Here is a 23,652-nt window from a genome sequence, read left to right as displayed (position 1 = left end):
AAACTAAAAAAACAAAATTAAAACTTTTTCAAAAATGTAAAAAAAATATGCTGTGTTTTTCCCGAAAAGTGCTTAATTTTTTGGTTATTTCACGTTGAAATATTCGATTTGGAATTTCACGAATAAGAAGGTACTTTTCATTACCTACTACTCTGCCCTCCTGGATCTACAAACTTCGTGTATACACAATTTTTTTCACTTTTGCATAAGCTATATTTTTATTTGGAATATTTTTTCGCTAAAATACTTCCTTTTTGAGTTATTTGCGAAAAACCGTCTCAAAACGTGTTTTTTTTTGAAAAATTAACAAATTCACTTAAAAATAACTCGAAGTGTTGACTTAGTGAAAAAACTCTATAGAACTAAAGTTGCTTAGAATTGTCAGTGTATCCAATTCCGGACTTATCTTGAACGTATGTTTTTCACCCCCAAAAAGTTTTTTTTTGTTTGACATGTTAGTTATGTGCATGCCAAATTTCATCTTAATACGAGTGGTTCTTTAAAATTTACAACCAAAACCGTGAGTAAATGGACTATAAATTAGCTTGAGTTTTTATAAATATACGATATATTTTATGATACATTTGTACCCATTTATATGATGATGATTCACATTTAATGTTTATTAAAAAGTTTTTATTGGGCGGGCGGGCCCGTATCAGAACTGGAACCAGGGCCCGCTGATCTATCAGTACGCCACTGTACTATGTATAGTACTAACAACTACTCTTATAAAATGTGTACTTACTGATTGCTCCCTACTGGTTGATGCTAATTCATCGTATTGTATTTCCCGAAAAGTCTCCTCCACAGTTTCATGTAACCGAGCATAACCGACGCCTTGCGAACACGTACACTTTGCGCGAGGATATCGACACCACTCTGAAAAAGAAAATTCATTTAAGTTGGTTCTTTTTGACAGGATACATTAGTGCTTACTATTAAAAATAAAAGTTTGTTTTGTAAAACACTTTTTGTTAAGCAAATAAATACAAGATTAACTGTCTTATTGTATTCTAAACATCACACATCCATTTGAAAAATGGTTAACGGTTTGTTAAATTGAACAGTCAATTCCATAGATCAACTTCTATTTATTTTAATACCAAATATGTTGTTTTGTTCTATATCTGACCCCCGTCATCAAATATTTCTAAATTTAACCCTCACGCACAAGTTGTATGTACAACTTCAGTGAGGAACTGAGTTTATTTTATCATGTACAATTTATTTGCTACAAAAAAAAATAAAACTCCATTATTATAAATGGTATTTTTTAAAGTATTACTAAAGTTCTCAATTACGACAATTTCTAGCATTTTAATAAGAAAGTTAGATCATACTTAAAGTATGCTAGTATAATACCAGTCAGACCAGTCTACACCTGAATGCGCCGATGAGTTTACTCCAGAGGAAATCACCTCAGCAATATCAAAAATTAAGTCTTAAGAAAGACTTATAAAATCCATCCAGAATTTTTAGTTCAGTGTGGGAAATATGCTAGGAAATGGCTGGCTGATTTCTATATAGACCGGGCAGTATCGTCGCCCCCGCTAGCGAAATTATTCCGATTCGATTTTTTTGCACAAACTTACTCAAAAAGAGGTCCTTATAACATATCTACAGGGTGCCGGGCGCAAGGGCGGATCCAGGACCGATTTTCGGGAGGGGCCATAAATTTTTTTTTGGGAAGGGGTGCTGGGGGATCTGGGGGTAATTCTTAAAAATTAGGATTACAATGGTGAGTTTTAAGGCACTTTTCACACACTTTTGAGTGCCATATAATCATTCAAAACTTATCGTTATTTAAGTATTATTAAAGTCGGTACCGATTCCTACACATTTCTTCGAATTCAAGTGCAGTTCTTTCAACAACTTTAATACTATTTTTCCCAATGCTTTTCCTGTCAGGCCTTGTTCTTACCTTGTATGTATCTCAAATTTAGAGAAAGCTGTTTCACGTGAGATACGTCGGTCGTTTCGTCAGATATGAAAGAGTAATAATTTGCACTTTGAAGCTCTCAAAGCTCTCTTTTATTATTTGTTCAATTATTTCTTCACTACAAAATGTTCTCAATTGATTGTGGGTCAAACCGGCAAACAGGTGTATGTTCTCAAAGAAATTGAAAGTGTGTAAAAAATTTTTTAATAGTCAGCTAAGTACTTTCAACACATTACGTGCCATCATCAGAGCTTCCTAAAAGGACATTTAAGATAAGAGATTTTTTATAAACAAAAGATTGAAAAAACTTACGTCCTATTATAAATCCTTCATAGAAAAGCAATGGTTAAAAATCACATAAAAAATCATGGATACTGGGCAAAAGCCACAGATTTCGGATATAAAACCCTTATCTATAAACCCGATATCTGTGGCTTTTGCCCAGTATCGATGATTTTTTATGTGATTTTTTACAATTGCTCTTCTATGAAGGATTTATAATAGGACATAAGTTTTTTCAATCTTTTGTTTATAAAAAATCTCTTATCTTAAATGTCCTTTTAGGAAGCTGTGATGATGGCACGTAATGTGTTGAAAGTACTTAGCTGATTTTTAAAAAAATTTTACACTTATAATTTCTTTGAGAACATACACCTGTTTGCCGGTTTGACCTATTTAGAAGTGTGTAAAAGTCATACAGTCTGTTTAAATTCAATTGATTGTGACTGGTGCTACTAATGTATGTTGCTCGGGAAGATGCTGTGGATAGGTGTTATTTAACACATTCCCTGCCAGCCTTATTTTCATATATTATGTGCCTCAACGGGTCACCATATACGTAGTTTTTTTGCATATAGAGCCTTGCAACTTGGTTATTTCGTCAAAATTAATGTATATTTAAGAAACCATTCTTCACATAATATATCTTCTAGGCCTAGGTCACGTTGTTCTCTTAGTGTGCATTTAATAATGCCGTTAATAAATAAATAAATAAAAAAGTGTTGGTCCCATTGGACCAATGTGGCAGGTAACGTGTTAAGAGTCTTATCTCCTGCTGCGATTTTAAGCCTTAACAATTCTCCTTATTGCTACATCTATATACTCTTTATATTTATGTCTATAGCATCTTCGTCCAGAAGCAGAAGGCCATCATCACGATGGACTCTTAGAGGAATATTTTGTCGACCTAAGAACACTATAGACTTTACTATTGGTCGTAATTATTCTCTGTTTTCTTGTATCTGTTTAGACCTCTGAGAGTCTATCTGCTTAATGACTGACTTTTGCGGGTTGCGATAACGTTGCAGAAAATCTAACCCAACCTGAACGCACTCCTTGTGGTATATTTTACACGCACACCATATTTTTCTTTAGAAAAATAAAACGCAATACTCGCAAAACAATCTTTTTGAATGTGCGAAAGTACCAACCAATTCCTTTGTTCTAAGTGCTGGTGACCCAAGTAACGCTTCATTTCTTTTTTATTTTTATTCTTTATATGTACAGAATATAGAAATTGATACGATTTTGATGGCTGCCAAGGTCCGTTCTAACAATTGGCACTTTGTAAAACTATCAACATTTTGATTTACAAAACATTCTATGTCATTCTTGAAGCTTCCGTTACTGCTTTTGTTCAATTCTAGTCCAGAGAACATATTTATCCCGTGTTGTGTACATATGTGTTTGAAACTAAAAACATCTTTGAACTGCCAATATTTAAATTTATATATTTTTTATATTCTCGGAGGGGGCCATGGCCCCCATGGCCCCCTCCCTGGATCCGCCCTTGGCCGGGCGGTGCCGTGTGTTTTTTTAAACAAATTCACAATAATAATTTTTTCATTTCAAACAATATTTTTTTATATAAGTTGGGTTATTCTGAGCAAAAAAGGTCTCCTGTAATTTTTCTCTAAAATTGACTGTTGTCGAGTTATATGCGATTAAAAATTTGAAAAATGCGAAAATGGCCATTTTAAAGGCTTAATAACTCGAATAAAAATTATTATTATGAAATTCAAAAAGTGACAAAATCAATTTTCAAACCCCTTCTTCAAGGTCCTGAAGAGATTTTTGTCATTATTTTATTATAAAGCTGCTATTTTTAATTATTAACAATTAGCGCTATAGTCCAACTGTATCGTCGCCCCCGCTAGCGAAATTATTCCGATTAGATTTTTTTGCACAAACTTACTCAAAAAGAGGTCCTTATAAAATATCCACAGGGTGGCGGGCGCTGCCGTGGTCGAAAAATTGTTTAAACAATTTTTTGTTAACAAATTCAAAAAATAATTTTTTCATTGCGAACAATTTTTTTTTTAGATAATTTGGATTATTCTGAGCAAAAAAGGTCTCTTGTGATTTTTCTCTAAAATTGATTGTTGTCGAGTTATATGGCCATTTTCGCATTTTTCAAATTTTAAATCGCGTTTAACTCGACAACAATCAATTTTAGAAAAAAATCACAAGAGACCTTTTTTACCCAGAATGTCTCAAATTATGTAGAAACAATTTGTTCGAAGTGAAAAAATTATTGTTGTGAATTTGTTTAAAAAAATTGTTTAAACAATTTTTCGACCACGGCACCGCCCGGAACCTTGTGGATATGTTATAAGGGCCTCTTTTTGAGTAAGTTTGTGTAAAAAAATCGAATCGGAATAATTTCACTAACGGGGGCGACGATTATATCCTGGACTATAGCGCTAATTGTTATTAATAAAAAATAACAGCTTTATGATAAAATATTGACAAAAATCTCTTCAGGACCTTGAAGAAGGGGTTTGAAACTTGATTTGGTCACTTCTTGAATTTCATAATAATAATTTTTAATCGAGTTAGTAAGCCTTGAAAATAGCCATTTTCGCATTTTTAAAATGTTTAATCGCATATAACTCGACAACAATCAATTTTAGAAAAAAAAAAAATGGCAAGAGACCTTTTTTGCTCAGAATGACCCAATTCATCTAAAAAAAAATTATTTGAAATGAAAAAATTATTTTTGTGAATTTGTTTTAAAAAAAATTGTTTAAACAATTTTTCGACCACGGCACCGCCCGGCACCCTGTGGATATGTTATAAGGAACTCTATTTGAGTAAGTTTGTGCAAAAAAATCGAATCGGAATAATTTCGCTAGCGGGGGCGACGATATTGTCCGGTCTAATACAGATATCTTAAAATCAGGAGAAATCCCCCACTCACTTAAAAAGGCCTCCATTGTTGCCATATTATAATCAGGAAAAGCAAATAATCAGCCTCAAAACTACCCACCGATTGCATTGCTAAGCTGTATCTATAAACTGTTTGAACGCTTAATCTACAACTGAACGTTGGAATAAAAAGTTGGCGGATAGCATCCGCCATTTTGTTTTTTGAAATTTCGATTTCGGATTAGTAATCAGCAACCTCAAAAACCCCCGGGTATCAAATTTCGACGGTATTACATATATTTAAAATACATAAAGCCACCATATTACATCCGGCATTTTGTTTTTTGCAATTTAGATTTTGGATTCGTAGTTAGCGACCTCAAAAACCACTGGATACCTAATTTCACGCAAATCAAAAAACGCTATCATATTTTGGCCATCTTTTCGGGTTTTTGGACCACTGTGTGCCGTAAGGATCTGTTTTGGCACCCTTACAGCTTAATATGTACATCGCGAACCTACCTAGAACAACTTCGCAAAAATTTGGCCGTAGATATGCTACAATATGTAGTTTTACCGGAAATCGTGATAAACCATTTTTTATCCTTGAAAACTCACCCCTTTCACTTCCTGAGCTCAGATCACCCGTGAATTTTTGAAGTTATACTTCTTTAGGCGCGATTGAGATTGAGGGTGAATTTATATTGATCTGCGCGCATGCGCACACCGACAGTATGGTATTAGTCGTTATACGGGCTCTGATTGGGTGTTGAAATGATCTGTCAATAATAAATAATTGTTCAATATGAAGGTAAACAAATGTATAATGTTTTATTGTTGTGAGGACAGAAACAAAAAAGTTTATAATTGTAAATGTATCATAGGTACCTACCTATTTGAACCTACCAAAATACATAGTATGTAATACTTTTATTTACATAATTTGATTACCATCAAAATTTCTATCAATGTTCACCTAATATTTGGTTTTCTTACTCTATGTTTTGTTGTATTTTTTCAATTCTAAATCATTTCAATTCAAAATCAAAATAATTTAATTTAATTCAAAAATGTCAAAAGCTTAATCCGTTTAGTTAGTCGATCTTCGCACATAATGACACATTGCCTCCGTGGCGAAGCGTTTAAGACGAATGGACCCCAATATACCAACCGCGCTGATAGCTGGTTCGAATCCCAATAAAAACTTTTATTTTTTTATTTTTTTATATATTTTATGATTGTAAGTATATTATATATACGTAACTTATATAATTTTATTTTCAGAAAATACGTATTTAGTTAAAACATTTTCCGACAATTAATGTTCAGAAATCATTTGTGGCATTTTTAATGTGTTTGTGTGTGTTTTATTCTTTTATTACTTTAATTTTTGGCACTGTTTTAATAAAAATGTTTGAGAAGTAGTAAGTATAAATTAGTTTAATATTTAAATAAAATATAAATAAAAAGTATATTAATTTCGTTTAAATCATATAATAGAAGTATAACTTCTTACGTGCGTACAAAGTACACACACACGTTCTTTTTTTTTCATTAGCTTTGTCATATTTTCTTTAGTTTACAAAGCGTTCCATCCTGTTACTATTCTTTTTGGTGTCAAAAATAATTTTGTTCTAAAGCTGTTTCTTTGTGCATCTTATGTAATTTACTATTTTAATTGGGAAATGAGCCACAATCTAAGTTGGAAATTGATTTTATTGACGTTTCGACTACCACTTCGGACATCGTTGTCAAAATACAAAATATGTATTAACCCTTACAGGAAGAATCTTTTATTAGAAAGAGCGAGGACCAATGGGGGGGGGGAGTCAATAAATGTCCACACATAAAGTAATCGAAAACTTCTTCTTTATTTAAACTAATGTAACAATAACACTTTTACAAATAAAAAAATATTCCTAGACGTTAATGGAACAGTTAAAAGATAATAATTTATAAAATCAATGGGAAAATCCCAATAGTTGGCTGTATACCATAGTTTAAAAAACTCATATAGAAGTAAAAACTTCAAGTTGTATACTGGTGTAAAATCGTTTATTAAAAAACTTCATAAAATGTCGTGCAAAACGTTTTCGTTCTAATTCAGAACATCTTCAGTGCATTCTGCTAAGTAATTGTAACTATTAGCACACCATTTAAAGTGGTAACTTCATAATATATGGTTTACATGTTAAATTTTATGAAAATATGGTGACTTATTGCTTAAAGGGCAACATGCTTCCCTGCTCGAAAAAACTAGGTAATCGATTGATGAAAAGCCCTATTGAAAGTCCATTTCCTATTTTATCAGTTGGTCTATGCCCATTGAACTGGCAAGTACTTGGGTTTTTCGAGCAAGGAAGCATGTTGCCCTTTAAGCATGTACTTAATTTAATCTTATAACATCGACTGATAGTCACCATATTTTCATAAAATTTAACATGTAAACCATATATTACGAGATTACCACTTTAAATAGTATGCTAGTTACAATTACTTAGCAGATTGCACTGAAGATGTTCTGAATTAGAACGAAAACGTTTTGCACGACATTTTATGAAGTTTTTTAATAAACGATTTTATACCAGTATACAAATTGAAGTTTTTACTTCTGTACGAGTTTTTTTATAATAATTTATATGTAATTTACCCGGAATCTTTGGCTTCAGTGGAATTGGCATCATCGTAGGATACCGAAACATTTGACTTCTTGCTGTGCTTACCGCATACGTACTTCTGGCATTTTGAAAAAAAAAACTATGGTTTTTTTTTCAACTCATTGGTCTTTTTTTTTATATGTTCCTAATTTGCAACATGAATGGTATCGTCCCTTTCTATTTTAGGACGCTGTTGAATGTATTCAAGGGGGGTTATTTACAGTCTACTGTCAAGTTTTTATAAAAGTATGAGGAAATTAATTAAATTATAGAAATGCCAATTATGGCATCTAATAGGGCAGTAGTACGTCGACAGCTCATAAATATTTGAAATTTTTAGGAACAAAGGTACATAGGTATTTAGAAAATCAGACGTAATGCAATGTTGTGGATACTTTTTTTAAACCCCCTTGATCCTTCTAAGGTTAATAAAAAATCAATTTCCAACTTAATAATTTCAAAAAAGTCAATTTCAAAAATAATTATCGGCCCTCACCTAAAATATATTTTCACCGACAAATTATTATTATACAGTGCTAGTCAAAAGTCCGTACCTCCCTTGTATTTTTTGAACAGTTATACTTATAATAGTGAAATTTGGAGGAAGGAAATAAACGGACGTAGGCTTCTTAACTAGTCATGACAGGTAACGTAATAGTGACAAATGACTTTACAGCGCCACTGTGACAGATAATTTTAAATAAGATCTTATGGCAAGTAATACCTCGTTTGAAAGATATTCAAAATTCCTATTCAGTCATACTAATTTTTTTTTGGATATACATTGATTTTGATTTTGGTGAATAAATGAAATAAATATAAAATTTTAGTTTCGCATTTAATTAATAAAAATTCAAATGTCCGCCTATGGTTTTTTTGTCAAAAAAGTTCACGTTTTTCAGTTCTCTAATAGTTTTTACGTCAACGTCAACGTCAACCCTTTTGACAAGTAAATAGGCGGAGGTTTGAATTTTTATTAATTAAATGCGAAACTACAATTTTATATTATTTCATTTATTCATCAAAATTAGCTTAAACTCAATTAAGACGTCTACATCCGTTTATTTCCTTCCTCCAAATTTCACTATTATAAGTATAACCATTCAAAAGATACGAGGGGGTACGGACTTTTGACTAGCACTGTATATAGAACGATATGGGAAGCCCGCATATAAATAACATACTTAATATAGCAAATAGAGTGGAGGTTTAATTTAATTCCATTTAAAATATTACATAAATTAATAACACAGCAGGTCGTTTCAATTACATAGACATTTGTCTGTTTTTATAGTTTTTTAAATAATTACTAATTGAAATAATTGCGATTTTATTGGTATGCCTGTTAAAAAGATTATAGCGATTAGTGCCTGTTGTGAGACCTCTCACGTATGAAAAAATTTCTGATTCGGTTTCTTTGCAGATTCCTGTTCAAAAATTTTCCCTATAAAGAAATCAGAAGGGTACCGGGCGAAATTTTTAGGCAGACATTATTTAAACGATCTTTTTAAACAAATTCAAAAGATTAACTTTTTTGCTTTGCTCTGGAAGAGGAAGGATTTTAGATTTTTGTGCCATTTTAAACAAAAGTTGATAGTTTTTGAGCGATATAAAAGCGATATGAAAACTGAAACATGCAAAAATACGCATTTTAGAGTATCGAAAACTCGTAAGTAAATTATTAGTTTTGAGGTTGCCAAATGCCTAAATTGAAGTAGAAGTATCCTATTTTATGATTCTAACGAGTAATCGGGGCTTATTTCAATTTGGACTGTTGTTTTTTAATTGTAAATAATTATGCGCTTCAATACTACAATATGGACTTGAAAGCTGGACATTAAAGCAAGAACACATAAATAAGCTACAGTCATTTGAAATGTGGTGTTACAGAAGGATGCTTAGAATAGCATGAACACAGAGGAAAACGAACACGGAAGTATTGCGAGAAATGGGTAAAGAATACGAAATAATAAACACAATAAAAATAAGAAAGTTACAATATCTGGGACACGTAATGAGGGGACCGCGATATGAAATGCTAAGACTGATAATACAGGGAAAGATAAGAGGCGGAAGGAGTATAGGAAGAAGGAGAGTGTCATGGTTAAAGAATTTAAGAGATTGGTTTAGATGTAGTTCTATAGAACTCTTTAGAGCAGCGGTGGACAGAGTAAAGATAGTGATGATGATATCCAACCTCCGTTTAGGAGACGGCACTTGAAGAAGAAGAAGATGCGCTTCAATCGACTGTTTATTTTGCCGCATACCGTATAATATGTATAAGTGAGACAGAGACGCAACATATAGAGCGAAGCCCGCCGCGGTGCGGCGGCTTAACTGTCGAAACAGTATTTGTTTTTCCTATTGGTAGGTTGCTAACCTTGCCAATCACCTTCCACATTTTATCCGGGCTTGGGACTGGCTGTGGCAACTGCAAAGCTAATCGATCTCCCCGCAATTACCCCAGGTAGTGTTTAGAGAGAAATAAACATATCGGAAAAGAAATGAAAGGCAGAATTTACAAATCAGTCATCAGACCAATAATGACATACGCGGCAGAAACACGAGCCGACACAGAAAGGACAAAAAGATTGCTCGAAACAGCGGAGATGAAAACCGTCCGAAAAATCGATGGTAAGACTATATGGGAGAGAGCTAGCAGTACAGGTATTAGACGAAAATGCAAGGTGGACAACATTAATAATTGGGTAAGAAACACAAGAATAGAATGGAATGACCACATAGCCGAATGACAAGAAATATAGTAAGTAAGGACAGCGAGAGACGGTTCCCCAATAGGAAGACGATCAGTGGGAAGACCACGAAAACGATGGAACGACAACTTGCTAGAGTAGAGGCACATTGAAAAAACAGATAGAGTCATGTCTATACAAAAAGAAGAAGAAGAAGAAATAATTAACGTAAACAAAGGTCTTTATTGAAATAATCCCAGATTACTCATCAGAATCTTGAAATTGAATATTTAAACTTTAACTTAAGGACGTGGCAAGCTCAAAAATAATAATTGGGCTTTCAAAACCCAAAAAAATATTGTTAAGGGCAAAAAGTTGAATATTTTGAATTTGTTTAAAAACATTTTTTTTTAATTTCTGCTCACAAATTTCGCCAAGGACCCTTCAGATTTGTTAAAAGGGGACATTTTTAACACGAAACCGAATCAGAAAAAATTTTATATAACATGGACTAAAAAGATTATACATAGCGATGTAATTCTTCGTTTTCATTGATCACAGACAAGGTTATCAACTTATAAAATAACTTGTTTTGGCTTCAGGCATTACGTATTCTTCCTCAATTACGCAATCTAATACTGTAAACGTAGTGCAATATCCTAACAAAATTACATTATATATTTAATATTGTTAATTTTGGTGAAATTTAAGAGATTTATAATTTCTTTTTAATACATATAATTTTATTTTTGTTTTTCTTCTTCTTCGTCATTTCAGCGTTTCGGCATATTATGTTGCCTGTTCCTGTATAGTCCAGAGAAATAATGTAAAGAAGTATCCTGTTGCTGTTGGGGACTTTGACCCGGTCAGGTACCTATCTGACAAATTTTTTGAGTTTTATGGTTCTATTGTCCACCGAATCCCAGTGGATTCGCTGGACTTATAGTGTTAAAAAAGTGGTAAAAATTTCAGAGTGATTAATTAATTAATTTAAAAGTTATTCCATTTATAAAAAAAACAACTTTTTCGAAATAAGGTAAGTAAGCAAAAAATGAACTTGCAATAATTCTACCGGTAGCGAAATCAAGAGAGAAAGATAGTCTACTAGAAAAACCATTAATCTGACTACGTTTCGGCAAGGTCGCACTTGCCATTGTCAATTACCTCGCTGTGGCTTGAGATAAACTGCTCGTTTTTTTTTGAACGGTGAAAAGAAAATTTTATTTTGTGAAAAATCGCGTAAATGAAAGAGTGAGAGCATGCTGAGTTGCAGAAGTGGCCGTATAATAAGTTTGTAATATTTGTAAGTACATAATATATGTAATTACTGTTCCTGGGGAGATTTATAGCTAAGGAGAGTTGACCGTCAAAAGGAGACATAAACATTTTTTAGGATGTTTTTAATAATCTACAGTCCTGTAACAGAACCAGAGAAAAAGTTTTCGCTAGGGAACTAATTACAAGTAAATCGTTTTCGTAAAGTACAGAGGCAAATTGTTGAGATGAGACAATTGATTGAACTAAATTTGTATGCTTTTCTGGTGTTAATTTTATGTGTAAAAGCTATATATTCTAGGGAAACATTTATTTCTAAAGAATTTATTTAGTTGTATGAAAATTTACAAAGAAATTTTATCATTCAATTTTAATTGTATTGCAGCAATTCGATTTCATTTGTTTATTACCTTCTACTTCTCTTTTATCGAACACTAGGTATGTTCTATATATGTTATGCAGCACTTTATTGATAGAAAATATACAGTTATAGCTATCAGTTGAAAATAAATTGATTCAATACTCAGTGGTCTGTAGATATTTCTAATTTAAGACAATCTGCAGTAATAATTTAAATCTAATAATAACATGTTTAGTACAGAAAAGTGATAAAACCTATAATAAATGTATAATATGTACTTGTATTTCTAACATGAGACTTAACACTTCTTGGTTAGGAGCCAAATGTTTGTTACTTACTTTTTATACCTGATCATAAATAAGTCCCTGTATGCTGTATAAGTTGTTAAATATCAATTTTGATTAAATTATAATCATGAAACACGTAAAATGATGTGCTTTAATATTTTATGTAATCTGTTGACACTTTTAAACTAACAGAAAAGTTTAAGACATCTGTAGTTGCACTATGTTTTACCACTTTATTTAAACGACTCTTAAGGCCTCATTAAGGCCTAATTAATCGCGGTAACTGTCAAATGTCGTTTTCACACGCAAACAGTACAGTATATCTTTTAAGTTCAAGTACCATTTGTTTTAATTTTCCTTCTTTGTGACTTCCTCTTATATTCCATGTCGCCATTCGTATTACTTCATTTGATTTTATTGTTTTCTTTTTTGTTTCGTCTTTTCCCTCTTGTCTCCTTTTTCTTTGCCGTGTCATCTTTATAGTATGGTTCTGTCCGTTATTCCTTATTAGTTTTTTGAGCGGTTATAATTTACTTTTTCCAGCTTTTCTCTTTCTCTGTTCCATTTCCATACTTCATTATCCAAAATTAACTTTTGATATCCCACCTTTGCAACTTTCCCTTTGATCTTCTCTTCTTTAGCAGTTGCTCTGATTTTGGATTGTATTTCTCTTTCAAGTTTTGTTAGATCACCATTTATTTATGTATATGCGGTTCGGCAGTTCCTTGAGTTTATGTATGTTTTTCATTATTTTCATCTTTTCGTATTTGCTATCCAGTTCGACTAAGTATATTTTATCTCCCAATTTCCTTGCTTCATTTATTTTTACTTCTATACCCATTTCCTTGTCGATAAATTTTTTTACTGATTCTCTTAATATCATTGGATTATTTGTAGTTATCGGGATGCCTTGTATAACTATATTTTTCCTTCTTTTGTCACTTTCAAGGTATTGAATTCGCTCGTTGCATCTCATTATTTCTTTCTGCAAATTATTAATTTCTTGTAACATTTTTTCATTATTAGTCTTCATTGCTGATATTTCGTTTTTATTTTCAATCTGTTCTTTTTTGAGTTCTTTTAGTTCCTCGGAAATCTCCTTCATTTTCTTATCTTGTTCTTTTTGTTGTTTTCTTATTTATTCTGTGTCCTTGTCTATGTTATCTTTATATATTATATTCTCAATAGTTTTTACTACATCCAGTAACATTACCTTTTCATATAACAAATGTATCGCATCCCGAATTCTCACTCTATCAAACGCTTTCTTCAAATCTATCAGGCACATAATTATGCTGGTTTGTTGTATTCCAGCGACTTTTCTTTTATTTGTCTTATTACAAAAACTGCATCCGCGCATCATCTTCCTGTCCAAAATCCTTGCTGTTTCTCTTATTCGTTCGTTTATTTTTGTCGCTATTTTTCTTGTTGCCAATTTGAGTGTTGTATTTAAAAGATTTATTGCTCGATAATTATTGGGGTCTTTCTTATCTCCTTTCTTGAAGAACATCAGCACGAACAAAAGTGGTCGAAAAATAAAACTACATATTGCTCATATTTAGCGGTTTGTTTTGATAATGTATAACTACAAAGACACTATTATCTGCGTTTATATGTGCCGGATTGAAATAACTTAGCGATAGGTTAAATGTTTACGTCGTTAACCTTTATGGATAGGAACTCAGGGGCTATCTGGCTGTACTCTTTTTATCTGCTTTCAATTGAAGTAGATTTGTGTCCTTATCTAGTGTAAGTTAATCATAGGTCTTAGGTATTAAGGGGATAGTCGCAAAATCTCGGCTTCAACGCTATTTAAATGCCTTCATTTTTTTCGAATCCTTCTTCTTCTTATTTTTGTATAGACATAATTCTGTCTGTTTTTTCAACGTGTACCTCTAGTACATTGTCGTTCCATTGTTTTCGTGGTCTTCCCACTAATCGTCTTCCTATTTCGTCTCACGCTGTCCTTACTACTCTATTTACATATAGGGTAAAAATACGGTTATCATTCGGCGTATGTAGTCATTGCATTCTATTCTTTTGTTTGTTACCTAGTTATTTATTGTTTACCCAGATTTTTCGAATCCTGAGAAAACTAATACGTATTTTTAAAAACTTTAAACGCAGAATGAAAGGTTGCGTTATTACCCAGGCTGAGGGTAGAAAGATCCTGAAAACTTCTATAATGTTTATTTTAATCAGTTACATGGGTGAAAAAGAAGAGAAAACTTAGTGCGATTTTTAATTTCGAAGATCTCATTCAAAAGAAACTTTTTGTTTATTCTAAGGGACTTTCTACCCTCGGTAATAATGTAGTCTTTCATTCTGCGTTCAAATTTTTTAAAAATATTTATTAGTTTTTTCAGGGTTCGAAAAAAATTAACACCATATCCGTGATGATATTTTCCAAATCGAACATTCGCTGTCTTTGTCATACAATGCACTCAGTCGAACAGAATGTGGTGACGAGACAGTGACAAACAAGGCTACTAAATATTTGACACGGATTCAGGGACATTTTGAGTTGTTTATTAAATAGTTTTGATAGTGTATTTGATAAATAATTAAGAGATGAAATTAATAAAAAGATATTTATTGTTTATTATTTACAAGAGTAAAAAACCGCTAAACACCGTAAAAATGAGTGGCGCACACAATATTCCAGCTACAAAAGAGCTGATATGAATATTACGTGACGCGATAATTTTCATTTGGATGGAAAATAAAATTCTAGTTTTATTTTAAAAGATTTTTCCATAATATTTGCTAAATTTGAAGTAAAGTGCGCCACAAAAGAGCTTCAAAATAAAACTTATAAAATATCTTTTAAAATAAAACTAGAATTTTATTTGCCATCAAAATTAAAATACATTATCGCGCCACGTAATATTCATATCAGTTCTTTTGTAGCTGGAATATTGTGTGCGCCACTCATTTTTACGGCGTTTAGCGGTTTTTTACTCTTGTATCAGGAGTTTTTTAAAGTTATTTATAAATTAAATGTATGGAGTTGAATGCAATGTTTATCGAATACACGTTAAGCTTTATAAATAGTGTCGCATGTAGAGATATTATGCGCCACTGGCGAGAACTGCCGTTCTCTGGTAATAAGTTTTTACGTACACCATACAAAAAAACACCGCTAACTTACATTATTATGCTTCCAATGGATGTCTCCATTTTTTTTTTTCAAAAAAATTTATTGATTTTTTAACCCTAACTTTTTTATTTTTTATATTAGAAAGTTTGTTAAAATTTTTTTTGTAGGTTTTTATAAGATCTATAAGACTATTAATATTAAATCCTTTTAAAATCCTCAGTCGCAAAAAGAGGTGACTTTGAAAGGGTTGTTAACGGTGGATTTTGCATGTTATTACAAGTTCTAATTGTCTGTAGCTCACTCAATTTTTGTCGTCGAAAAAATTTTCGTAAAACAAGTTCTTAAGAATTAAACAAGCTACATTTTCATATCTAAACATTTTTTCGCATCTCTGATGCTAATCTTTCTATTCTGAAGAAAAGGGCTAGTTTTACCAAACTACAAAAAAATCGTTATTCGCTTTTAACTCCAGTTTTCTAAAACCTAATTGTTTTAAGCCGGTCAAACTTCTGTAATCTATTAAAAATACATAAATAAAAGATACGGAATAAGATCGATGACTAATTTTAATTAGGGTGGTAATTAGGGGGTTGATTCCGATAACTTTTTGACTGAAAAAATAGGTACTGACATTTTTTTCATTATAAGTCACTTAATTTTTAAGCTACAGACTTTATTTTTTATTTTTGAAGATAGATCTTTTTAAACATTTAATAGTTATTTATGATATAAGTGTTAAAAGTACACGTTTAAGGCACGCATGTGAAAGTTTGCAGAATGAGCGAAGCGAGTTCTGCAATTCACATGATTGCCTTAAAAATGTACTTTTTAACACGCATGCCATACAATATTTTTTCTACAAACATAATTACAGGACAATATCTACAAAAACTTTTACTTGAACTTGACTGACATTTCATTTTTATATTTTTTTGACATTACATCAAAATTGCCTATACGGTCAATACGAACTGCAGTGCCATAAAATTTTTTTAAAGCACTAGTGCCTTAAAGTAGCATTTTTAACGCTCGTATGGAGTACTAAAAATTGAATTTTTAACACGGTTGTAGAAAAAATTAGTTTCTATAAGTTATTCTCGAAAAATGCATAGTTTTTCCGTCTTTCGACTTTGAAACTATAATATTTAATATTTGACGAAGAAAAGCTAACATATTATAAAGTACAACTCGATTACTATTGGTCTTAAAGAAAATTAAAAAAATACTTTGTTTCTTTTTTAAAAGATATTAAAGTTGTTTTGATAAAACAAAAGCTTTTTGAGTTATTAGCAAAAAACTGATTAACATTGATTTTTTCGATATAAAACTATCACTTTCGATAACCAATAAATCGAAAACTATTAATTTTATCAAAAAAATGTATAAAACATTTTTTGCTTACAATTAATATTTTACCAACATTTGCGGTCAAAATATAATAAAAAATTTCCACCCCCGAGATGGGGTAGCAACCACCCCATGGTAAAAGCGTCTTTCGGCATCATATATATTTTGATCCTTGGACTATCCACTCTTTATTGACAAATTTTCAAGCAAATCAATCCATTCTGTAAAAATTGCGAAGTGAAAAGTTTCAGTTCCTGGACTAATTATACTTTTGGAGTTCTATAACTTCAGAACGGCTTAACTGATTTTGATCAATAAACATGAGTTTGAAACGTATTGACCTGGCGCAATTCGTAGGTTGAAATTTTGAGTAATTGTCGAAAAACCAAAATTTTCAAAGTTTAATTTTTCAGTTTTTCGGCTATGATGAGTTGATGAGCAGTGTACATATCTCATCTTGATAGCTTAGGCACCATTTGAAAGTTTAACTCAACCCTATCGATTTGATGTATTTGCGGTTTTCCTGTCTCTCCTTGACCCTTGAAGATATATACGCCCAAAAAATATGCTATTTTGTATCTCCCTAGCCCTCTAGCTGGCTTACGGGTAGTCAGAAGTCAAAAATTACACCGGTTCTGAATCGGCCCTCACACCCTCTTGAAACACAGAAAAAAATTCAGATCGGTGTAACTTTTCCACACACATATGTACATACTACAAACATATCCACAAACATTTTCCCCTTTTTAAATAAAAATTGAGTCATACTTCTGAGCTCGGTAACTTTTGAATGGTATAACCGATTTTCAAAATTAGACATACGTTGGAAAGGTAATGATCAGTATTATCAGAAGCAGTAAAGGTCGGACTTAAATTTTTGAAATTTTTGGGAGTTTTGCGTAAGAGAACGAAAAACAGACCCTAAATGGGAAGGGCCGTAAAATCCACACCCTTGGACCAAAATGGAAAGTTGACATATGGATGCGTGAGTCTTTTCCTAAACTTTAAAATGATATATGGTCCAATTTTCAATTCAGTAAAATTTAGAAAATCGAAAATTATATAATGTCGCTTGTAGGGGTATTGTTGTTGGGGTTGTGCGCCACTGAAGAGAACTGCCGTTCTCTGGTAATGGAAGATTCAAACAGAGAATACACCATGATATATTCTGTGCTTCAAGTATTTTGTTGTTAAAGATGTTCTCAAAATGTATCTCAGCGTTCCATAGTAACAATATATATTATTAAAAAATACCATTTTCTCTTTTCTCGAGTATTAGTTTTTATAGTATAGTAGGTACCTATATAAGTTACTGTAATCACTGAAGATATAGTTAGTGAAAAAATAATCATATTAATTAACTGAATTAATAATTTAACGATTAAACAAGTAACGGTTATCCAAGAACATTCAAAAGCCATCTCAAAGTTAATAATGTCAATGTCATTGTCCACTAACCTCCATACCAGTGAGAATTTTACTACACGTAATTTGCCGTGTAAAGAAAGAAAAAGTAGAGATAGCCGTAAAACATTTGCGCCTACGCTCTTAATGTTGTTTTTATGTAATACGTTTTTGTTTCAACAATATAACAATTGCATTAATATGCATGTCGTATTCAAAATAAATATTAATTAAAAATAAACGTATTATTTTACGATGTACTTTGGATTACCTTTATAATGAACAGAAAATTAAACATTGTTTCTATAATTCCTATAGAATATAGATATGTCGCAGATATTTTAAATTTATTACAACAGTTTATTAGGTCTGGATCCCGCGTATGAAAAAAAAGTTGATTAATAGCAAGCTGAAAATTAGTTAATAGCTTAAGGGTGTCTAGTCGGATAAACTTTGATATATGGGAACACTGGAACAGGGGCGGTTTTAATTGTGGAACAGGTTAAAAATTTGGAACGGTCAGACCACGAAAATGGCACATTTCTTTTGTCCGACATAATAGACTTAAACTCTCCGAACAGAGATTAAACTCTCATGCAAAAATTAGACTGCTATTTATCACCTGTCATAATTCCTGTCGTTTGACATATTCTACATGTTCCACTCATTAAAACGCCCATTTGGTGATAAATAGCAGTCTGATTTTTGCATGAGAGTTTAATCTCTGTTCGGAGAGTTTAAGTCTGTTCTGTCGGACAAAATACATGTGCCGTTTTCGTGGTCTGACCGTTCCAAATTTTTAACCTGTTCCACAATTAAAACTTTCCCTGTTCCAGTGTTTCCATATATCAAAGTATGTCCGACTAGACACCCTTAAGCTACTAACAAATTTTCAGCTTGCTATTAATCAACTTTTTTTTTCATACGCGGGATCCAGACCTATATATCAACCACAACTTTATACCAAATATTTAAATTAATATCTCACAATACATATTTTATAAAAAGGTGTGACAATCCTTGTCACTTAAATGATTTGCCAACTCTGCAGTAGGTATAGAGCAGATTGGCAAGAACATTTTTTAAACATTTATGTTGAACATTTCCTGATGTTTAGTTTTTATGGAGAGTTCTACCAACACATTCTGAATAATAATTTACATTATGCACATTAAAAATTCTATTCTTTGCAATGTTAAGACATTACAAAGTCGGTAACTCCGACGTAGTAAAAAACAGTATTGGATTTGCAATTTTTATTTCACCAAGAAGAATAGTAAGTCAATATTCTTAAAAGTTCCATGAAATCGATTAGATAACATACTCACCAGGAGACCCAGAAATAGGGTTCCATTCCCTCCAGACAATCTTCTACAACAGGGGTTCCCAACCTTCTAGCAACTGCGTACCACCTGAAATATTTTGAAAATTTTGGCGTACCACCAAACATCGAGGATCGGAACATGAAGAGGAAGGAAGCCCCCTGATCCTTTTTTTTTAGAAATATGTAACTACGAAATTATTTCTAATTCTAATTCTTCTCGGTTTATGACACAATGTGTATTTCGGCATGCAGGAGCAATTAACTTTATTTTTGCTGCTAGCCCTGTCAATTTACCTGACATATGAGTACCTCTGTGGTGTATGATTCAAGTGGTTTGCAGAACAAAAACTCTTCTATAACTTCTTTATAAAAATCAAATCGTAAAAATGCACGTAGCTGTGCTATGTTTGTTATATCGGTGCTTTCGTCTACTTGTAGTGCAAAATATGTGCATTCTTGAAGATTTAAACAAAGTTGTTCTTCAATATTAGAAGACAGCATTTCGCCTTTTCACTGTGTTATTTAACAATAGTAATTTAAAAAAAATGTAACTGCCATTTCTCATATACCCCATTCCACGAATATAAGACCCTCTTGGATTATTGCGACAACGAATAGTTTACTGTGCAAAATATGAAGAACGAAAGTAAATTGCAAATTATATTGTTGCTTATTGGAGTAATTATTAGAGAAAAATACTTTCGTACTTCTTATGTTGCACACTAAAATGTTCGTTGTCGCGATAATCCAAAACAGTCGTATGTTCGTGGAATACGCCATAACACGGTTTGGGCCATTTCTACAGCGGCCGGTAGTAAAAGGGTCTCACCTATTGTGTGAGGCTTTCCATCCTTTGCAATTCTACATCTAACAAGGTATAATTGCCTTTGTTAAGTTAGTATCATATTTAGAAAGCTAGTCATACATTTATTTTCTTTCTTAAAAAAAAAAGAAGATTCTCTTTTAAAACCATTCGATCAGCTTACCAACCACAGAAGAGTGCTTTGTCTGTTGGTGACGGATCAGCATATAGAAGGCTTCATGCTTTGGTTGGAAAGCGTTTCGAAACAAGCAACCCATTGAGGAATATGATGGCAACTATTTTCTGTGCTATACTTAACTATAAAACCACACTGTAAGTAGCTTTCGTGGTATTTCCAAATGGCCTGCGGTTTAAGTTTAACTCTAAGTTTAACTCCTCTTAAGTTTAACTCTTAAGTTTAACTCTATCCTTTGAAGTCACAGGGTTCACCAAAAACTGCTTCATAGATTAATATGGAAGCATAACAACTGCACTGGCACTTTCGCAGACAGAGGTCCAGCGTAATCGCTTGATTCACACACGTGACGCGTACCACCTGAAATCTTCCCGAGTACCACCAGTGGTACGCGTATCACCGGTTGGGAACCCCTCTTCTACAATTGGTCAGAAACGAATTTCCTGATGCGAGTTACATCATCCTTAGGGGTCGACAAGTCAAGAATTCTTGTCTTGACAACAATTTCTTGTCTTGTCTTGAGAAAAAATCAAGAAATTTAAAAAATCTTGTCTTGACGTTTTCTTGACATCTTATATCTTGTCTTGGCTCAAGAAATTTCAAGATCTTGATTACCCGGTCGGGTGATTCCACGGCGACCTTTTTATTGCGTTGCGTGCTAACTCGGCCTCCACTGCCACTGAGGGGAGTCCCTGATCTGTATTTGTTACCTGACGAACCCAAAATTGATGTATAGTTGCATGCTTACAATAAGCATTTTGTATGTTTCGCACATTTCTAAGCTTAGCTGTCCAGAATTTCATACAAATTGCTGAGCCAAATCGAAACAGTTTAGACATCGAAAAGGATTTTGATTGTTTGGAGGATGAAATTGAAGTAGAAAATGCTACAAATGATACTACTTTAGATTTTAATTCTCCTGTAAGTAAAATGAAATACCATGTAAGAAAAATCAAAAACTCAGAGCAAATGCAATTTAAACTTAACAGTGCTTGCGAGGTCATCATTGTAAGATGACTATGCCAGAACTAGATGTGCCTATAAGATGGCATTCAACTTTTGAGATGCTAACATGGTGCTTAAGTGTAAAAAATGCTTAAAACTATATTTTGTGACGACAACCAAAATCGAAATAATTGGAAAATGTTAGATAAAGAATAGTTCTGATCAGTAAATTTTGTCAGTATTTGAGAAGGTTTAAAACACTTTCTTCAATTCTCGAAGCGGAAAAATATTGCACACTCCCGTTGGTGGTAATTGGAGTAAATTACCTTTTGGACAAACTGGAAATATGGGCTCATGAACTTCATAATAACATTGATAGAGACGCTACCGATGAGCAATTCATTCACTGGATTCAAGCTGCGAGAGATAAAATAATGAAACACTATAACAAAACTAATTTGATTTACTGTATGGTTGTTATTTTGAATCCTCGCCATAAAGTAGAGGCATTTTACTCTTCATCTTGGGAAAAGCTTGTATAATCAGAGGCAGTACAAAAATTTGAACAAATATTTAAAGCTAACTACTTTAATAAATCCCAGAATGATCTATAGAATCCAATACCAGAGCCACTTAGTCTGAACAAAAAAGATAACGAATTTGATTTAGATATTACTTACCTATTTAAGAAAGCTGATAATGATAACTTACAATCTTGGAAGTATGAAATTGAAAAATACTTAAATGGTCTCGGTCAGAAGATTTTGAGAATATACATACTTGATTGGTGGAGAAGATACAAAAATATCTACCCGTCATTATCGAAAATGGCCAAGGATTTTCTCGGAACGCCAGCAACATCACTGTACATGTACCTGTTAAAAGGCTATTTTCAAGAGCAACTTTAACAATACCAAAGCCAAGAAATCAGCTAGGCATTGACTACATAAGAAGTGTTATCTGCCTTAATTCATGTCTTATCAATTCCGATTGAAAAATGGGCTAAATTTGTAATTTAAAATAAAATCTAGTTTTTATTATTAGGTATTCAAGATTTCTTGTTTTCTTGACAAGAAATCTTGGTATTGACATAAAATTTCTTGTCTTGTCTTGAAATCTAAAATTACTTCCTGTCTTGATCTTGTCTTGAAATCAAGACAAGATCAAGACAAGATCTTGAAATTTTCAAAAAGTTGGCGAACCCTAATCATTCTGGAGTAATTCCTCTTTCCCCTTAACATATCGCAGATAACTTAAGCTGCTGCTTCTCTCCAACACTTTTAAAAATATTTGGAACAAGCTCTGAAAAATTGGAGACGGAAATTCAAGAACATGGGACTCCCATTGAATGAACAGACACTATTTTTTACTCTTTGTTTCGCAGATGACCAAATACAAATAGCACAAGACTACGATGATATCTGTTACATGACAAGAAAGCTAATAGATAGAGGAATACAGTAAATTGGGACTAGATATCAACACAGGAAAAACCAAATATATGAATATCGCCAATATCGGTGGCACGCAGCAGGACTTGATACTAGACGGAGGAGATCAGTACAATCAGTAAATGTGTCGAATATAAATACCTGGATATGAAAATCACGAATGATGGAACACTGGACGGAGCATTAAAGAACGAAATATTCAGTACGCAGCAGGACTTGATACTAGACGGAGGAGAAACAATAAGTAAATGTAACGAATATAAATACCTGGGTATGAAAATCACGAATGATAGAACACTGGACGGAGCATTAAAGAACGAAATATTCAGGCCAGGAAAGCAATTATGATTCTAAACTCAGAACTCTGGGACAAGCAGATAAACAATCCAAACAAGAAAAAAATCTATGCGTCGTAGTGAAAAGTATTATAACATAACATACAGCTGCGAAGTATGGCCTATGAAGGAAAAATCAAAACAAATGTTAGAGGTCACCGAAATGGATTTCGGGAGAAGAGCTGCAGGGGGATCAAGAAGAGAACATGTCACCAATGAAGGATACGGGAAATAATGAAGGTAACACATACAATAAATTACTAAGTCAACGAAATACAACTAAGATGTTTGGTCACGTACAAAATATCCATGAGGACAGAATCTCAAAACAAATACAAAACTGGAAACCGTAAGGTGGAAGAAGAAGAGGTAGACTGAGGAAAAGA

The 23,652-nt window shown here is 32.6% G+C and overlaps 1 protein-coding gene across 1 annotated transcript in view; it reads right to left on the bottom strand.

Moving 5' to 3' along the window:
- The window catches only part of LOC114324272 (growth factor receptor-bound protein 10-like), a 616,793-nt gene that overhangs the window by 127,426 nt on the left and 465,715 nt on the right, over positions 1–23,652 (bottom strand). The window contains exon 2 of the mRNA XM_050660652.1: positions 749–882. Within this exon, the coding sequence (XP_050516609.1) occupies positions 749–882 (134 nt within the window). The remainder of the gene's footprint in view (positions 1–748; positions 883–23,652) is intronic.

The sequence above is a fragment of the Diabrotica virgifera genome, chromosome 1 (genome assembly GCF_917563875.1).
Source record: "Diabrotica virgifera virgifera chromosome 1, PGI_DIABVI_V3a".
NCBI classification, from domain to species: Eukaryota; Metazoa; Arthropoda; class Insecta; order Coleoptera; family Chrysomelidae; genus Diabrotica; species Diabrotica virgifera.
The sequence above is the reverse complement of the archived record's forward strand: the minus strand, read 5'-3'. Positions and strand labels throughout refer to the sequence as shown.